This window comes from Dermacentor silvarum, chromosome 11 (assembly GCF_013339745.2).
Source record: "Dermacentor silvarum isolate Dsil-2018 chromosome 11, BIME_Dsil_1.4, whole genome shotgun sequence".
NCBI classification, from domain to species: domain Eukaryota; kingdom Metazoa; phylum Arthropoda; class Arachnida; order Ixodida; family Ixodidae; genus Dermacentor; species Dermacentor silvarum.
The window spans coordinates 63,638,861-63,657,540 of NC_051164.1; the positions used below are offsets into that span (position 1 = coordinate 63,638,861).

General features: G+C 54.4%; 1 protein-coding gene across 8 annotated transcripts in view; it reads left to right on the plus strand.

Annotated features, from left to right (window-relative positions):
* The window catches only part of LOC119433364 (polypyrimidine tract-binding protein 1), a 136,668-nt gene that overhangs the window by 68,175 nt on the left and 49,813 nt on the right, over nucleotides 1–18,680 (plus strand). The window contains exon 1 of one of the 8 annotated variants that reach the window (XM_049658598.1): nucleotides 10,087–11,645. The exons of the other annotated variants lie outside the window; for them this stretch is intronic. Coding sequence (XP_049514555.1) covers nucleotides 11,643–11,645 — 3 coding nt within the window. The 5' untranslated portion in view covers nucleotides 10,087–11,642. Of the gene's footprint in view, nucleotides 1–10,086; nucleotides 11,646–18,680 lie in introns of those variants that run through there. 8 annotated transcript variants of the gene reach the window in all.

Consider the following 18,680-nt stretch of genomic DNA (forward strand, 5'->3'; position numbering starts at 1 on the left):
CACGAGCGCGCTGTACCTAGCGTTGGCGCTCTTCATCGATGTGGTTCGTGCGCACAGCGCGACGTGCGTTTACGTGCGGCCGCCCCGCCAGGGTGGAGGAAGACCTTGGCCACGAACGTTCACCCGTATTTCCCACCCCCACGCGGTCACCTCCTTCCCCGCTATCGGGCGCGCGCGCGCTTTGTTTGGCCCGGCCGGTAGCTACGCTGGCGTATCGGACGTTCTTCTCCTGCCTCATCTCCGAATCGCCGAGTCTATTAAAATACACCGCTTCACGCTAATTAATATCTGGCGCTCGCGAGACCTGGCGAGCGGCCCTGACGTGAGGGGACACTCGTGGCGCATCTATCGCGTTCCCTGATACGCCGACGACGAGTGGCCGCCGGCCTTGTCATGCAGAACGCGCGCCGGTTCCATCCAGGAGGGTAGCCAGCTATCAGTCGCGTTCGCCTTGTCAGTTGGTATCCGCCTACTGAAGAGCTGACTGGGCAACAGTGCTTCTTAGCTTCGGTGATCAAGACTGGTTCTTCCAGCCATCTAGTCGCCGACGCGCACTGGTACGAGACGTCTCCGCAGCGACTCGGACAATCACGGTTGCTCAGTGGCTGTCAGTGACAATCACGGCGACTCAGTGGCTCCGGGACGACGAGGGCGGAGAGCGATCGTGTGCTACAGATCTATCGGTGCACGCCAAAGAACCCCGTGTGGTGATTAATCTATAGTCCTCCTCTACGGCCACCATGCCGGTCCTCCCAACTAGTCTCCCAACCAGCCCATGCGCCACGCTGTGGGGGAACGCTGCATTGTTACCAACCCAGGGCGTGCAGTCAGCGGTAGCGCTGTTAATCAAAAGGGCACTCATCATGATCATTATGGCTGTGCAGCCGACGCCCGGTGTGTTCGCCGTTTCTGGAGTGCGCTTTTCGACGTCGTCGTTGCCCAGCGATGGCAAGAACGTTCGACAGCGCATCGCTTTCCAGGCAGCGCCGCCGTTGCGTCACAGTTCTTCAGACAAACAACGAAGTCGTCGCGCGAGTGGAGCTGCCCTTGAAGTTCGGCTCTTCTCGGACAGTGGCCCCACTGTGGGCGGGGAGGCGCCGACGGCTGCGTTCATTGTGCCTTTCGAGGCGAGGCTCTGTCCGGTGGACGCTGGTGGGAGGCTGCTTCGCGCGATGGGCTTTTGATGGTGTGTGCCCACCGGCCGACGGTCGCTGATGGACCGTCGCGAACGCGTGGGAGGTCGCGTTTGGAAAGGGTATGTGTGCGGCTTGGAGCACTCAGATTGCTCGCGAATTGCGCGCGGTAGGTGACGTCGAGAAAAAGCAGAGCTGATGGATTTCGTCCCGTGGGCTTCGTCCGCCGGACCTTCGTGCGTGTGTGTCTCATAAGGCCGTCACAGCGAAGTCCCGCTGTAGAACCAGGGGACCTATTCTGAAGCGATCCACTTCTGCGATACTATCGCCGTCAGGCGCGCGTTGATTGGCTGGTTGAGCAAAATTGGATGACGTCGTGCACATCTAGCCAATCAGCTCATCCAATTTTGCTAAAACAGCCAATCAGCGCGCGCCGTTGGCGGAGGCGTGGCCAGTACGATAGTATCGCCGAAGTGGATCGTTTCAGAATACGGCCCCGGGATTCCCGTCCGAGTCAGTCGTTACGACCGCGACCCGAGGAGGCGAAACGAAAGCTCGCTCGTTACTGGGTGTGTTCTACAGTTATGGCCAGCATTGAAGACAGTTTTTGACGGCTAAGAAGACAGCTTCGAAATTGAACGCATTCGGAAGACTGTCTCTGCGATTTGACCCGACCTCGCGTCGACGAGGAAAGAAAGCTCGGAAAAGCACATATCGCTTCATGTGGGTGTGCGAGCTTACGAAGAAACACAACGCAGCTTACACTGGAGCGCTTAAGCAAGTGTGACTACGTTTCTTTTGAGCAGAGGGAACCTTCCGGTGCAGTATTCGAACATTCTACTCTGCCGCCATCTTGGTTGGCACAGCCAAAGTAGCCTGCATCGTTCTCGGCTGAAGCTGCCTACTTTGCCGTGTTCGTCGGAACTGAAACGAGACTTGAGGTGGCTGATGTTCGCTTAGCTGCATATTTAGCTGTCTACGGCGAGTGTTGGATCACATTCATTGGACGTAGTAATCTCATGCATCTCAATTTGTTAATGAATGGGCCTTAAATATTACGTGCGTACGATGCATTGAGACAATCCAAGCAACTTGCGGGATCGTTAATCTCGCTTGGAGCCGAAACAACAGTAGATTTGAAATGGTTGCTGCTGCGGCTCGTGCAGTGTCTGCTGCTGGTTAGAGCTAACCGGCTGCAGGCTAACCGGAACACGTCACAGAAATGGCCGTGGTGTGCCTTTTAGTTTCTGCGGTGTCTGTTGGTCGGAACGCGCAAGTGTTCCGAGGTAACGGTCCTGCTTTTGTGCCACGAGCATCGTATCCAAGGCCCTGCGGCGTCCGTAGTTAGGTTGGTTGGTTGTTGGTTCGTTAAGGCTCATTCACACTACGCCGACACGACACCGAATTTGGTCTACCGACTGTTGGTCCACAGCGTTTTCCGTCCTGTAAACTGCTGTCGCCGACTGTCGGCAGACCAATACCGGTGTCCTGTCGGCCTATAGTGTGAATGAGGCTTTAGCGGCAGCGTCCCTGAAGTGACGTTAGCGCCCCCTCAAGCGAAGCTTGGAGTGTTCCACCCGATGTTGTACATTTCCGGTGTCAGGAGTGAGGAGGGGAACGCGAACGAGGAGATCGCGATTCTCAAAACGCCGTCTGGGCAAGCCTCCGGTTCTTAGGCGGTTTCGTTCGTGGTCGTCTCTGCCATCTGGGCACGTTTTGGGCGAGCGGGCCATCAAGGAACGCCGTCGTGCCAAGCGAGGAGTCCCGCCCGGGGTTAAAGTAGCTTATACTGCAGCGGGCCCTTGTGTTCGCATAGCTCTCTCCCCGTCGGCGCGCGTTTTTTCCTGTGTTCCGCCGTTATTTCTTTCGGGGATTGTTTACACTGGGTCGTCGGTTGGCCACGGTTCGCGGCGCTCGAGCCCCCCCTGTTATGGCCGCGCCTTGGGTGCTGACGCCGGGCTCTGATCGGGGTATTTCGGGGCTTTCCGAAAGGAGCATGGCCGGGCGTCTGGTAGTAGAAGTGGACCCGGCATGTTTACACTGCCTCTGTGGGGGCTCCCGATCGTTAATATAGCTGCCGGAGGATCGCCCCGCCGGCTAAGCCCAAAAGCGCGTGGTCTGAGGCCTCCTGGCTATCGTCTCGCGAGGCTCCGCCGGTCTGCGCTATGCGAGTTGGGGTTTGGGGGAGGCGGAGAAGGGGGCTTCGCGGGGTTCTTGTCGTGCCCTGCTGGGTCTCTGGGGACGTCGTCGCGTTCACCTCCTTTGAGCACCGAGTCTCGCCCGTTTCTTTTTTTTTTTTTTTTTTTCTTCTCTTGGAATGCCGACACAGTAATCTCGGCGCTGTTGATCGTAGGAGAAGTGGTGTTCGTTGCGAGGCTTCTTGAACTGATTGGTCTGAGCAACTCCTGCCTGTAACGTGGTAACGCGTTTCCGCGCGACTTAGTGCGCTCGAGCGTTTTTTTCCACGTTGGATTCCACGAAACTGAATTGAGCCAACGCTGTTTCTGTTGCTTTATAAACTACGTGCAGCCTTTTTTTTTTTTAACGAATATCTGCGCGCGTACGAGATGAGAGCCACGTGACTGGGTCTTCCGTGGCACTCGTGAAGCGACAGCCGAACTATAGTGAGCTAGACGTTGCCGGGACACGATAGATGCGCCCTACTTGCATGCAGGTGCACCGTCCTCACTCAGTGTGATGAGGAGTCTCCCCCGAAGGGGCTTTCGACGATTGTCTCTTGGGAAACTAAATTCTGAGGCACGACTCTTGTGGAGGGACTCCGGACTAATTTTGACCGCCCGGGATTCCTTAGCGTGCACCCAATGCACGGTACGCTGTCTTTTTTTTAATTTTTATTTATTGTCTTTTTTTCTGCCCTTGACGCCCTGCTCGCCCTCCACTGGCGCGGTAGCCCCGAGAGCTGTTTATTTTGAATACCGCGCGGTGCCTCCCCTCCGGCCGCCGCGTCTTGGTTATGCGCCCGCCGAGGTGTTTTCGCAGTTCGTTTTTCGTTGGCGCTCGCGTGCGCCGCCGACGGCCCGTCATCTGGATCGGGTGCGCGTGTGTGTTTACACGAGAGAGGAGGAGGAGGAGGGGTGGGCCTGTCTAAGGGACTTCAGGTCTGGCGTTCCGCCGCCGTCTTGTGTACGGGGGCGTGCAAACCGGGCTCTGTTCGCTGTTGCGACCGGCCGGAGATGGGTCCCTGTTTGCTTTTCTTTGCCCGGAGCACATCGCAGGGAGCGCGTGCCAGATTGCCTCGCCGATCCTTTTCTTATATATAGTTCTCGATTCGAGACTCGCGGCGCGCGCTACTCTCTTCTCGCGCCGCCAGACGAGCCACTGCGTAGGCTAGGCTTGCGGGAGGGACCCCTGGTTCGTTTTGTTTACGGGCCAGACATGGGGGGGAGGGAGAGGGGGAGGCTGCCCGGGATCGTCCGACCCCCCCCCCCCCCCAACCCTTTGTACTGAGAAAAAGAAGCTTTGCAATAACGGCTAGGGCGTGCTTTCTGTTCAGAACGCGCAACGCTCAAAGACATGCGCAGTGCTCACCGTCGCATGTGTGTCGTATTGAAGGAGACTTTTCTTTCAAGCATACTTGAAAGTGAGGAAAACAAAAAATAGATAAGAAAATGAAACCCTGGCCTCGGTGTCGTAGTGCGGGAGCAGCCTGCCTGAAACGAAGCTTTACGTACTCGACGTGCCGAAACGTTCAGTAATATATATATATATATATATATATTAGTGAATGGTGGACAGCATACTAAATCCTGACACGTGTCGAAAATGTGTCCTACCTTCCCCCCTCCAGGGGAGGAAAAAAAAAATATTGTGGTGAACTGGGAACTCCCAGAAGGTTGCCTCGCCAGGATGTAAGGTGTGAGTGAGTGGTTTAGATTGCCTGAAATAAGTTCTGGAATATTCTTTTTTTATATATATATATCCTCGGTTGAATATGGGAACGCGCGCGAATGGGGTTGGCAGACGACCGGGGACGCATTCGCCTGGCGCTGAGTCTCTTTCATCCGGGAAACGAAACAACCGTCGCCGTGGCGTGTGGGTCGCTGACTCGAGGCTATTCGCGTCGGGGTTCCTTTCCTCGGAAGACGGGCAGATAGTTTGCCGCCGTCTTGTTTCGCCTTTCGAAAGACACTCGGTTGGGCAGGTGCGAGCACTGCGGTGTTTCGTGCCACAGACTCCCCCCCCCCCCCCCCCAAAAAAAAAAAGGGGGGGGGGGGGAACTTTGGTGCTACATACTGTGTACTCCAAGTTCAACCAGCGTGCGAATATATAGTAGACGGATTTCATTTGACTAAACGGTCGTCCTTTTTGCTTGAAAACGGCTTTTGTGACTTTGCCAGTTGATCAGTTTTTGAAGCAGCATTTTGCGTTATAAATGGAACTCAGTCGCTATTATGCATGTGCGCAGAGTCGTATTGCCCATTCACTCGAAAAGAGTAGCCTTGATGTCTTGGAAATTAAGAAATGTGAAGGCCTAGTAAGACACGTATTTATGAATTCTGCGATCGCTTGTCAAGGTCATAGTAGGGGGGGGGGGGGGGTACAACACAGGTCATAATTACAACAAAAAATGGCCATTGAAAACAAAAATGACAGACAGTTTGGCAGCACCAACTTCGGAATATCGTGCGAAAGCACATTTTCTTGGACCAAATTAGCCATTTTCTTGCACCAAGTTAGGCATTGATAGGCCGTCGTTTGACCGGTTGCTAATTAAATCCTTTGAAGTCGCGATGTCGTTGTTAAACTGTTGTTTTATGCGCACATGATACGCATAGTCATGCACGTTAGGTTGCATAATGCGTACATGGTTACTCGGTGGACACAGGAGGAGGATTTCAGACTTGCACAAAGACCGTTTTGCGGTTTCACGCGCCGTACTGATCAGTGTTGTACATCAGCCTTCGCACTTGTATGAATGGTGTGCGAGGGGAAATCGTTCGCTACGCTGTACAGTTGAGCGGAGGGAGATGTGCAGGCTTGGACGGGCATTTATACCAACTGCGCACAGAGTACGAAGGCGCCTCAGTTTGGCCGAGCGAAGACTTACACGTTGTACACACCTTAAGCGAAGAGAATTCTTCAACGTCGGGAGAGGCCAAAGCCAAGGTCGCGTACATCGGGGGCCCGTGACCTCGGTCCAAGTTCTTCTTGTGCCACAGTCTGTCACACAAAGAACAGGCAAAGCCAAACGGGTTGTCGATGAAGCCCCGCTTGAAAATTGCCGTCGCAGCCGTTGCCAAAGAGGCGTTCCTCGGCCTTGCGATGCTGGCATGCAACGTCCGCAGCTAGTCTGGCTTGTCGCTGTGTTCATCCGTTTCAGAGGCGCGGTTGGGCACGCTCGTGCGATCTGTCGTTCTCCAAATCGCTTCTGTCGTTCTTCGGCAGTTGTAGCAGATGTAGATCCTCGTGATGAGCCGACACGTACTTACCCACGGTGCAATCTCGTTGGCACGTTTTTTCAACGCCATGAATTGTCTTCTTTGTCGCTGCAGTCGCAGTCTCTTGGCCCCATCTTCATCGTTGGTCGACTCCCGCTGCCTCTGTCGCCGAGCTCGTTGTTATTCGCTTCGCTTGGCGCGGCGAATCTCTTCAGAGATTTCCGACGACGATCCCGATTCACTTTCCATATTGATTTTACACATACGCGCGCGGGCGTATGCGTGAAAAGGAGAAGCTGTGCGCGCGTTCACACAGACAGAGGCGAAATACAGGTTGGTAATCTAATAGTGCGTTCGCGAAAAAAAAAAAAGGAAGGAGAGAGATAGAAACACATACGACACAAGAATGAAGTTAAATGCTTTTCAAATGATCGTGCGTTAAGACGTCTTTGCTGAGGTTGTTTCAATTTGTAATGGTCCTCGGGAAATGCGACTACTACCCCCATCATACACATGGTAATTGTGAACGATAGCAGCGTCGGAATTCCCTCTGGTGATTTTCTTGCGGGAAACTCTGTGGCATGTACGCGAAGTGGCTGCCGAAATGCCGGCCGTTCTTCGGAGTCCGCCGATCTGTAACAACCAAAGCGGCGGGCCTGTCAAGTCTTCCCTGGTTGCTGTTGGGCGGACCCTTTTCACGTCAGGACCGGCTTCTCGAGACTTGACGGCTCCTTTCGGCTTCGATCGCCGGTCGGAAGAAGGGGGTAATCTAAATTCCGCAGGCGAGGATGTCTGGCCCTCGCGTGGAAAGACGAGACGGTCTGGAATTTTCAGTCGGCATTCTGCTTTTTATTGTGCGATACCTTTTATCTGTTGCGGTAATTCGAGCCGATTGTTTGCGGCGCTTCTTTTGCGTTTTATTCGCTTTTGATCATAGACAAAGTTTGAGAGAAAAAGCAAGGAGCGGTAAAACAGCGAGGTCAGCCAAGCGAGCGCCCGGTTTGCCATCCTACACTGGGTTACGGTAAGGGAATGCGGAATGGAAAGGGAAAAAAATTAGGGAGAGAATTTTGAGAGGACGGTACAGATGATCATTTATCTGACTTAGTGCGGCATTGAGGTATCCGCAGTTATCGGCGCGGGCATGGAACGGCAATAAAACGCGGCTTTACAGTACGGCCCAACCGACCCTTTGGGCTTGACAGTGGTCGTGTCGGCCGTTATCATCCGAGTGAGATAAACGGAATCTTTTTTTGGTGACGTCGTGCCTGTGATTAGAGAAACCTACTGAAGTTCCTGCGCTATGTGGGGTTGTACCCATGTATTTCTTCGCAGTTAGCAGTCTTCGAAATGAATAAAAAGGATATGAAGGATCGGTGACGCTCGGCAAAAGTAAATGAGCCAGAAGGGTGGCACTGCGCTGCAAGTAGTATTCGAGCTTGCCGTTCCAGCGTTCGGCTGGGAGCCTCACTTTTATAAAGTCCTGCTCACTCGGAAAGAGTGTTGCATACAGTATAATTGACAATTTGGTCGACCGAAGCTCGCTGCATTGATATTCCGTCGAAGTGACATTTGAGGCGACTGTAAGTGAAACTATTGTTTGCTGGAATACACGTTCATGTCTGACGGCGTTGTTCGTTGAAGCGATTTCGCTTTTTCTTTAACATTTGCAAGTCTCGGTGATCGATGAGCGCATTTTCCCTCGCCCTCGGACCTTGACCGAAAGCGACTACGGTCGTGCACTGCTTCCGTGACAACCTTTTGTCCCTCGGATCGGTTTTTTATCCATCCATCTGATCAACAGCTGTGAATTGTGTGACCCTTATAACCGTTCACAGATCTTGACAGGTTAACATTATCAGAATCTAGCGTTGCAGGTTGCCGCGAACGTCGGCCAGACGTAAGACGACGTACTGTTTTACTGCTTCGCACTGATCGACATTTTGTCGGAGTCCCCAGCGCCGAGTGACTGACTGCTGCGGTGCGAACACAGTGCGGCCTACGTTCGTTGAGGAGCTTCAGCTTGACAGCAGTGTGTGACGTCACACGTGGAGCGGCACGCCTGTTCGAAGCGCGTTGCACGCAGCTACAGCGCATAAATAATAATGCTCGCTCTCGAAGATACCGAGCGGTAGCGATGCCTTTTTATGCACAGTGACACGCAAGGTGAAACGCGTATAGCCGGGGCTAGCCGGTTGGTTTTAGTTTACCAGAAGACTAACCTCTCGGGGAAGTCGCGCGAAGGGGGTCTCCGAAGAGAAAGAAATACACCGAACAATGGGAAGAAGACAGCCTTCAAAAATGCGACGTGGGAACGCCTACCAGACGTGGTGGTGAGCGGGAAAGGTGCGCGGGAAAGGGGCAAAGAAACCATAGCTCCTCTGGAAATGGCCCGCGTAATTAGGGCTGCTCCGCGGGAACCTTGACGGGAAGGGCAGGCGGTGGACTTGTCCCTGTCATGCACTCGCAACTGGACGCATCATCGTGACTCCGCGCTGATGGCAGGAAGAATGGACGGCCCTGCGCTTGTGTCGCTTTTCTCGAAGTGACGGAGCAAAGGGAGAGAGTCTTCCCTCTTTGGCGGCAACAAGTGCCATTGGAGAGAGAGACTGCGCGCTCGGCGAAACAGGCTTCTTCTTCTTCTCTGTGCTTCGGCGGGTCGCTCTCTTCGCATTCCTCGACCTGCTGCTCGTTTGGTTTCTTCTTGGCGAGCCAATGGAAGCGGCGGCGCCGTGTGGAGCGGAACGGGACGGGTCTGCCCGAGCCGAGGAAGAAAAACACACCAGCATTGCTGCGGAGCAAAGCAAAAGAAACATGGCAACGTCGAGGGAGGGCGCATCGTTGCCGAGCGAAGCCGTCATTTCGCGGGAGGCTTCCAAGGTTCTTGTGCGCGCTCCTCCGATCCATTGCGGCGGCCCTTGAATGGCGGCGGCGGAGAGGGAGAGGAGCCTCGCCGTCGTGTAACGCTGCCAGAAAGGCGGCAGCGGGGTCCCGCGCAACGATAACGACGCCAAGAAAAAAAGAATCGGGACCCTCGCCGGCAAGAAGTAATCGAGGCTGGCTGGCGTGCGCGCACGTTGCTCCGCGCCGGACGACGCCGCCGCCGCTGCGTCGTGCCGCTCGGTTGTTGCAGCGCGGGTGCGCGCGCCTTTTTGCTTTGCTTTCTTTTTGTCCCATCGCGCGTGTGAGCGAGAGCGCGGACGTTCTTTGCGTCACGTGACGGGCGATGCGCTCTCCGCTCGTCCAATGGCGCGGCCCGACGGAGCGTGTTCCCGCGTGCCCTGCTCTTCCCGTGATGGAGAAAGCGTGACTCTCTTCGAGATGCGAGGAGAGAGAGAGAAGCGAAGCGGTTCCGAGGAAAGGGCCGCGGGGCGCACCTGTCGTCGAGGCTAGTGTGCGCGCCGTTCCCGAGCAGCCTCCATTTTTATTTTTTTCTTCGTCTGCGCGTGCGCGGGGCGTTCAGTGTCTGCGCTACGCGGCGCTCGCGTCGTTTGCCTACCCTCTACACCGGACGCGCTCGGCGCGCGCGCACACTTTCGTCTGCTCGGCTCCGTTCCTCCTAGCCGCGCGCGCCAGCCAAGCACTTTGCTGCTCTGGCCGCTCTTTTTTTTCCCCATCCCCCCCTTCTGTCACACTTGTTTTTCCTAGGCCATCTCACCCACCTTAGTACTAAAGCAACGTCACTCTCGGTCACAAACCCTCCGTCACCTCGGAGCGCACTCCTCTGTTTTCATCCACCTCTTTTCTCTCCGGTCGTCGGTCTTTTTTTCACGCCAACGGCAGTACCCACTTAAACACAGTCGGTCTCGCACGAGACACCTCGTGCGCTAACATCTTGGGCGGGAGCCCCCCTCCCTTTAGCGGTCGTGTTCTTCGCAAGTTGGCCGGCTCAACAAACATCGGCCAAGACATCCGTTCCTGGTGCCTGACGTGAACCCGCCGTTTCGAAGAACGTCGCCGCGCTTTTTCTAAAGCCTTTATCGCCAAGACTGGAACCGCACCTTTCATCTCCCTTTGAAGACTTCGGGACTTATCTACCGTTTGAAGCGTACGAAGCTACAACTCGAGGCTCGGATTATCTACTTCTACTTGGCCTGTAACCCACCGACATATACCTCGGAGCTCCCTTTCGACTCGGTTCCGTCCATTTTCGAGTCGGCGGTGCAACCCCCACACTGCAATAAGTGATACCGGTGTTGTTTTCTGGTGTTTTGCGTGTGAATGCGTGTTTTGTGTTTGTCGTCGTCGTATTTATTGGCATCGCGAGTGTGAGATAGACCGGTCACAAACGTGCGTTCTACTTATCCAGCGTTTGCCGCAACGGGGTTTGTGCGAGAAGTTCGTCAACGGCGTGCTTCGAAAAAGGGAGGTCCCGACGCCCGTCTCGAAGACATACCTACTAGGGGAGGAATTGTGACGGAAGAAAAAGGGTCCCCAACTGCTCGACCTTGAAACGCTGCAGGTGTGCCGAGGCACCTTTCTTGTTTGCTGTTTTTTTTTTTTTTTTTTCTTTGTGTGTGGAGTCCCGCATACCTCGACTCAGGTCCCCGCCGTGCCTCGCGTACTTTCAGCTGAAAACTTTTCACCGAGAAGCGACTGCCGCTAAGCGCCTTTCCAACCGTTGCTCGGGGGGAGGCATACATACTGTACGCTTTTGTTGAGTTTCCGTGCATATTTGCCGCTCAACGGACGCTCTTCGAAAGACCGGCGAGGCGACGCAGCCCATCTAGTTTTTCTTGCCCTGTGTGGGAACCACAGCAAACGACGCCGAACAACCTACCCGAGGAGGATTCGAACGGAGCAGACACCGAACGGTGTGGGTGGTGTTTTTTGAAAAGCCTTCTGGCAAGGCAAGTGCGTTCGCGGTTTTTTTCTCGGAACGGCGGTTCGTTGCCGCGAGACGACCTACGACAGATAGAAATCGCTGTGTGCGCTTTCTTTCCTCTTCTATTTTTTTCGGGAGTGCGCGGGTGTGTGCGTGAGCGGTGCGCCGCCGGCTTGGTGTGATACGTTCAGAGAGGAGGTGGAAGAGGCGAGGGGATTCCCTTTCTGCTCGCTGAGCTTTTTTGACAGTCGACGCTTCTGCGAAGTGTGTGGAGAGAGTAACAACATGGTGAGTTACCTCCCCCCCCTCACTCGTTACTTGTTTTTAATTCCGGTTGTGTGTGTTGTCCCGTCTGGACAGTGTTTTGTCGTTTTGCTTGAGAGACCGCGTGTTGTTGACCGGCTTTGCATGTCCGTTCTCTCTCTCTCATTTACCCTCTGCATCCTCCTCCACCGTCCGCCGCTGTGCTCACCGACGCTGCTCTCTTCCAAAACGACCACCTCCTTTCCCCACTTCCCGAAAGCCGGTCATTGTGCTGTCTGCTATGAGACTCCGGCACCGGCTTTTTCTGGCCATGTTGCGGTTGTCATTTCTCGCCATATCTAAACGGGCCATGTGCGCGCCTTTTTTTTTTAACCTCCTGGCGGCTTTTGTCTCAGCTGTAAATGCGTGACCTTCCTGTGAGATGAAACTTGCGAGACGTCCCAGCAAGCACCCAAGCGTTGCTATGCCTCGTGGTCCCGTTGTCGAGGCAGAGAATGTTCTGCTGCTTGAACTTGCTAACCACGTGCGATTACGCTCGTGCGAACTCGACGTGCGCACGCGTTCGGGTGCCTGGTGCGGCGATTGGCACTGTCGCGACTCGGGACGGTACTTACCGGCTACCCCGGTGTTCTTACGACGGGTCTTTCCTCCAGAAAGGAAAAAGGGAAAAAAATGTTCTGTCGCGCACGCCAATGTTGTCGCGGTATTCTCGTCAGCGATGATGTACTGGCGGCACAGCATGCCGCGATCACGCCGGCCGGTTCGCGATCGGCAGCGCGAGGCTTCCACGGACCGCGTCGTCGCCTGGATGCGATAAGAGGAGGAAAAGAATGTAGCGCGACCTCGCTGGCAAACGTCGCTACGGGTCATTTTAATCGCCGCACGCTCCCGGAGACCTTGTGTCTGCCTTTTTTCCAGCGGCGTTGCGAGAATTCCTCCGCGCTATGTGCCCCGCTTCTGTGCGAGTTCGAGGTTGCGTCGGGCGAAAAATCCGAGCTGTGGCGTTGCTCGCGCGAGCGGTGGCGTTTCGTTGCTTCGGAGCGCGGCATTTTATTTATCCTGGTACAGTTACAAAAAAGTTCGAAAGTGTTCTTGCGAAATATTTGTGGTTGCATGGTCATCCTGACGTGTCCGTGGTGAATTTTCGTTTGTCTAGCATATGAACGAAACAACGACGACCTTTTAGTTCCGTGGCAGCCAGTTACGTGCTTTACACGACTGTCTTCATCAAGAGGACACGAGTCACTTTCTCATTGGATCGCTCTGCCGACGGAACGTTTGCCCGACTGTCGGCCCGCCATGAACAAACACCATTGTGTGGGTGTGGTCGTGATCTTAGTTTCACACTAGGGACGGGGAAGGTCTCGAGTGGTCTATGTATAGGGTATAAAGCCTGTTCTACTCAGCGAAGCTCGTACATGCGAGGCTCATCTATTCGAAACCAAGCACTTTCCGTTCGCTGAAGCGACCATCTTCTGGATATGAGTCGTGGCTCTCAGCTGTACTGTGCCGTGTGGGCGCTTATCGGCTAACCCGGCTCCTACTTCTGAGCGCGCGCCGAGCAACTGTACTTTTACGATGCCCCGACGTCCGGTGATGCTGCATTGCGGATCCGTATGACTCAGCCACCGACGGGACCGTTACAAAGAATTCCTAGGCGTGCACCGGTTGAGGCAACGATCCGGAGTGCGGATGCGTTAGTTGTTCGTGTCGCACATATGCCACCATTGAGTGTTCAGTCTTTTTTCTTATCTGACGGTTTGTCACACGACATATTATGGTTAAATAAATCCGGTGTCCATTCTCACGGCAGCTGCGAAAATTTGTGTCTGCTCTGCCGGGGCACGTGCGGGCAGGTACTGCCCAGCTTGTTGCCCTTAGTGCCCCTAGGTCGAACCGACTTGTTTTGCCCATAGTGTGCCTTGAGGCTATAAGGTCTTATAGTACGCGAAAATAGAAATAATTCCAGCAAACGGAGGCCTCAGCAGTGATATCGAAGCTGGAACCAGGACGGTCCATCGGTTCGGGTCGCCGAGGCCGGAGCTTGTCCGCATACAGGATGGGCTGTCCGCGATAGCAGGCAGCTGTTGTACACCCTGGCACGCGGAGGACTAGGCAAGCCCCCACCAACCCACGGATCAGCCCGGGCTTCAGCTTTGAGAGAGATACTTATTAGAGAAAAGCTGTGAGGTTGTCTAGGAACTAAATTGTGTTTTAGCCAGCTACTCGGCGTTGGGGAAGGAGAAAGCGAAGATGATATGCAAATAAAAGGCACGAATAAAAAAAATTGCCGTAAACATTCATTACAATCATACATCCAGTTACAATGGCCTTCATGGCCTTACAAGGAGTATTGTGGTCATGGACCCAAAAGCAGGTCTTCGTAAAGGGGCCTGCTATCTGTACTTGCCAAACGTCCCTCGATGGATTGTCTTGTCTTTCTCGTAAGTACAGCGGAGGTTCCAACTTTGGTCGGCACGTTACCCCCTTCGGCGTACCGAAGGCACCGCCAAAGTGAACTAAATAATGGCATATTGTTTACACTAGCACTAGCGCAATTAAATCTAGGGAATTCCTGGAAACTGTCGGCAAAATTCTTTTCGAGGCATGTTTTATTCTGCCGACAGTTGCGTGACGACAATATTAGCCTGCAGCCGGCGGCAGGATAGTGCTGTAAAATCCTCTGGACAAGTTGCCACTGCTGCCGTGGGAATCAACGCAGCCTCGAATGAATGCGTGCAATCCTTCTTCGTGCATAGGCCTACAACATAGGCTGCCTGTAGAACTTCCAGGATTACGTGTTAGTAGTCTGTGCTGCTACCGCCCGACCTATCGGTTCTTACTTTTCTTTCCGAGCTATTGTTTCCTGTTAGCGCAACTATGTATTCCTCAAATCTCAACCGACTCGCCTTGAAACAAGTTCTACTCTGACCGCATCCCGGCACCTCTGAGCACTTTCGCTCTTGCGGGCTTCGTCCGGCCTACGGCATCGGGCGGGCCGGCATTGGAGCTCGACCATTGGCCCGAAATCATTGATGGCGCTTCACTTCCAGAAGGAAGTCAGATTACCCGCATACCTCTCTTGCGCCGGTGCACAGTTTAAGGCGTAGTTCACACCAGTGCCAGGTCCGTACAGGTGCACTGAAGAAGTGGAGTGCTCAACTCTGCATCTCTCTGCCTTCGCTGACGGGCCGATCTTACGGTCGCGGGCATGCTTTGAAGTTGCTCTTTGCCGCTTTCCCCCGGCGGTTTGGGGCCTTGCAGTTACGGGTTTGGTCGAATTTTGGTGCAGAGATAGATGGAAGCGACAGCAGGCATCTCGAAAGTGTCGGGACAGGCGCCAACATGCGATTTGATGTAGTAGGCGACGTCGTATGTGGTGTGGGCATGCTGCTTCATCATCGGGTCTCGCATGAGCAGAAAACGTCAGGCGAGCAAGCACGCCAACACTTCACACGGGCGCCGCCCGCCGGCACCTGCCCGATACGATCAACATGCCCTGTTCTTTCTATATAGCACAAAACGTTCAAAGCAGCAGTTATCGGAGCAGCTGTACCTTTGTCCGTCGTCTACGACGTCTGTACTGACGATGGCCAGAATGACAACTATGTTGTCATTCTCTGTTACCGCTTGCTTTGTTTATTCGTCGTTGATCGGGTTCGGCCTGGCTTTGGGTCTGATACGTCGGCTCAGGCTTAGCCGCCTTGTGCTAGCATTGGGCCCGGACCGCACATATTCGCTTTGGGCACTGTGAAGGGTCTTCAGGTGCTGGACCCCAGGACCATGTTACGCAGAAAGGGACTCCCCAACGTAAAGTCTACGGAGAGATTTGTGCTATTGATCACGCGTATTGGTTGTGGGGAAAACTGCTCTATTCGTCATTTATTGCCAGATATTTCCACCCCATTTGTTTTCAAATGGGGTTGGGAGACGGGTTCCGAGGGCCCATGGATATCCAGGTATCCAGTTGGAGGCAGGCAACGCATGGATAAGGCACTTTTACTGTTGCTGCGGTTGTGAATTCACATGAACTGCTCGAAAATATCAGTGTCCACTCTGATGCTACCCTAGATCCAAGTGAAGAGTTATGTGCCTCCTTGGGCTATTGAGGGTGTTTCATCGAGTCTCGGTAGGTCAGACTACCATTGTTTCGCGAGCACACACACACCCTCTGAAAGACGATTATCTTCCGAACATGCGTCCAAGGGACGCTATTGATGAAAGCCTTGCCCGTCTCTCATTACCGTAGTACTTTAAATCCTTCCGTCCGGCAAGATGGATGAGATAAAATGCGGACCATTATCACTTTTTTTCTTTACGGGGCCAAAAGTTTCTCAGAAGTTTTATATTTTAGTGCTGCAGCATTTCCGTGTCATCTGTACGCCGGCACAGTACGGCAGAAACTGTGGTAGTGAGGAAGCGCGCCTGAGCCGGGGCACTTCGTCGACACAGCAACAGCGCGGTACGCGCAAGGGGCGACATGGCTTCGCATTGTCAGTGATTTACGCGCGGTTGCTTGACGCGCGCTGATGTGTGTTCATCGCAGGTTGTGAAGCAGCTGTCGGGGGGCGTTGCGGCCCGTTGACAATGCTGGCGTGTGTGGCAATGCCGTTCGGAAACGCAGGACCGGTGCTTCTGCGAATCTGCGCTTGCTTCACGTGTATCCATTTCTGAAGGGAGAGAACTAAGAGTGAGCGAGTTCGTCGTAATAAGGGGAGGCCAGAGTTTGGCGCACGTTTAACGCTGTGGAATGCCGTTTTTGTAGCCATGCGTGCTACGTTGTCTTAGCTTTCCATTACTCCGTATCACAAGTCGTTTGCAGCCCCGTGAAAGCCGCGGGACTCCTTTAGCCAATGGGAAAGCCGGATCCCCCTCGAGGTGTGTTCATCCGCGTTTGATCGTCTGCTCAGTGGCCGTTAAATTTGCGGCATACGAGGTGAGGTGCATGTGCAAAGGCCCTAACATGTTCTCGTGTCGCTTTAACATACGATGTACCAAGCAATAACAAAACTGTCTTCTACCATTAATCACACAGTTACGCCCGGAACTATATTTCGCCTCGTAAGGACATTGCCTGTGAACGGCTCGTGCCTTCGGCAGCGCTGCAAACTAGCTGCCTGCGCGCACGTGGTCGTTGGAATATCACCGCTGTATCTGACTTTGACGGCGGTCGTCTCGATCACGGCCTGACGAGTCACCATTTGGCCTGGCCATGATGACAACTCCGTATTTGCCTCGAAGCTAACGTTGGCACAGTCGGCTCCCTTCCCTCTTATTTTTTCGCGCAGCTTTTGCCCTTCTCTTGACTCGGCAAAGTCGCGCGACTCTTCGTCGTCTCGTCCCGCTGGCGTCGTCCGCCATCTTGGGACGCTTTCTTTCTCCCTCGCCGGTTTCCGAGAATCGGCCCCGGAGGAGAGCGGCGGGGAAGGGGGGTGGGCTGCCGCTTCGGCGGCGGGGTGTGGAAGCGATTTGTTTTTTACTTTTTCCCCCTCTTCTTTTTCAAGTGCATCGCACCGGCTACGTGTGCGTGGCGGTGAAAGGGGGAGGGCGGGCAGGAGGGGGAGTGGTGGCTGACGTTGAGTGGCCTTGGCCGAGGTTAAAGTGCTTTCCTGTCTGTGTCGAGCCCGCGCCGCCGGAGCGAGGCGCGGCCACGGACCGAGCCGTGCTGCTGCTGCGAGCAGCCAACCGGCACCTCGGCACTCCGGGTCTTCTCTCCCCCCAAGTTTTTTCCCGCCCTGGATGTTTTTCCTTTCCTTGGAAGAGAGACAGAGAGAGGGGGGGATGAGTTCGAGAAGATCGCCTTTGCCGAGTGAAGGTGAAGCGAAGCGGCAGCAACCTGCCGCTGTTGCGCGTGGCTCTTCCCTCGCCCTCCCCGTCTGCGAGTCCCCCCCTCACGTTCCTTTAATTGAGCCCGATTCTAGCCGGCTATTCTTGTCTCTCTGGTCGTCGGCCGCCCTCTCTCGCCTCTACATTATGTATTATTTCTTTTTCCCGCCTACCTCTTCGGGCGTTCCATTCACGAGGCACGGCTGTGTGTCTCGACGGTGTACACTCGGCCGAGAAGCGATACGCTTTTCTTTGCCTTGCCTGTGTGTGTGCTAGGAAGCGCGAGTTGCTTTTTTTTTTTTTTTTTTTTCTCGCGCACCTGCGCTCTGACTCGTATATATCTGCCCACGCCGTGAGGTCCGGGCCCCGGGAACTGCGAAATTCCAAGACGAAGGGTTCGGGGATGGAGCACGGCGTCGTGATGCTGACTCGGGCGAACCGCGTGCAATGTGTCGCAGTAGTCCGTGGTGGGGGTTGTTGGTTATGATAAGAGGACAAGCGACGTACTGTCGCGCTCAATACGAGCTGCAACGCGAGAGTGCGTTGTAGCTACGTAGTGAGCGCGATAGTACGTTACTGCGCCACGAACGACAAGACGATTAAACGGATCACTTTCCTTCTCCTATGCTTCCTTTGGCTTCGTTGTCTATGGCTAGGTGTCGTTGCAACTAACTCCCGTATTCTAGAACGTTCCTCTCACCTCGACTCCAGAAAGTGGACGGTAGCGTCGCCCTTCAACTGAAGTGGTCACTGCGCTTCGTTGATATTCCCGGGCAATTCTTTAGAAGTGTAATGTCTTTTACAGTCGAGGAACGGCGCTGTGCTCAATTCGGCAGAGTGGAGACAGACCTTCGAGTCGAGGGTGGTGTTTCGGTAATACGGGAGTAGAAAGAAGGGCTGGGGAAAGACGGGTCAGAGGGCAGTGATTACCTGGTCCGGATACGTTGTCGGTCGCGGGAAAATAAATGTAGATCCCGCCCGAGGCGCTTGTCGTTCGATCAATCATTACGCGACCTGATGGTGCAGTAGTTTATGCGCTTTTTTGAACAAGCTTTTGCAAAGCAGTTGTAAATGCTCCCAGCCGCCTTTCCAAGAAGTGACATTGAATAGCTGCAGCGAGACGTGGTCACGTGTGTGCTGGGATTGCTGTTTCGTGGCTCGCGCGCGGCGCCACGTGAGAGAAGACGGCGAGCGGCGACAGCTACGCCTGTCGTTGATCGGGCTATGCCGTGC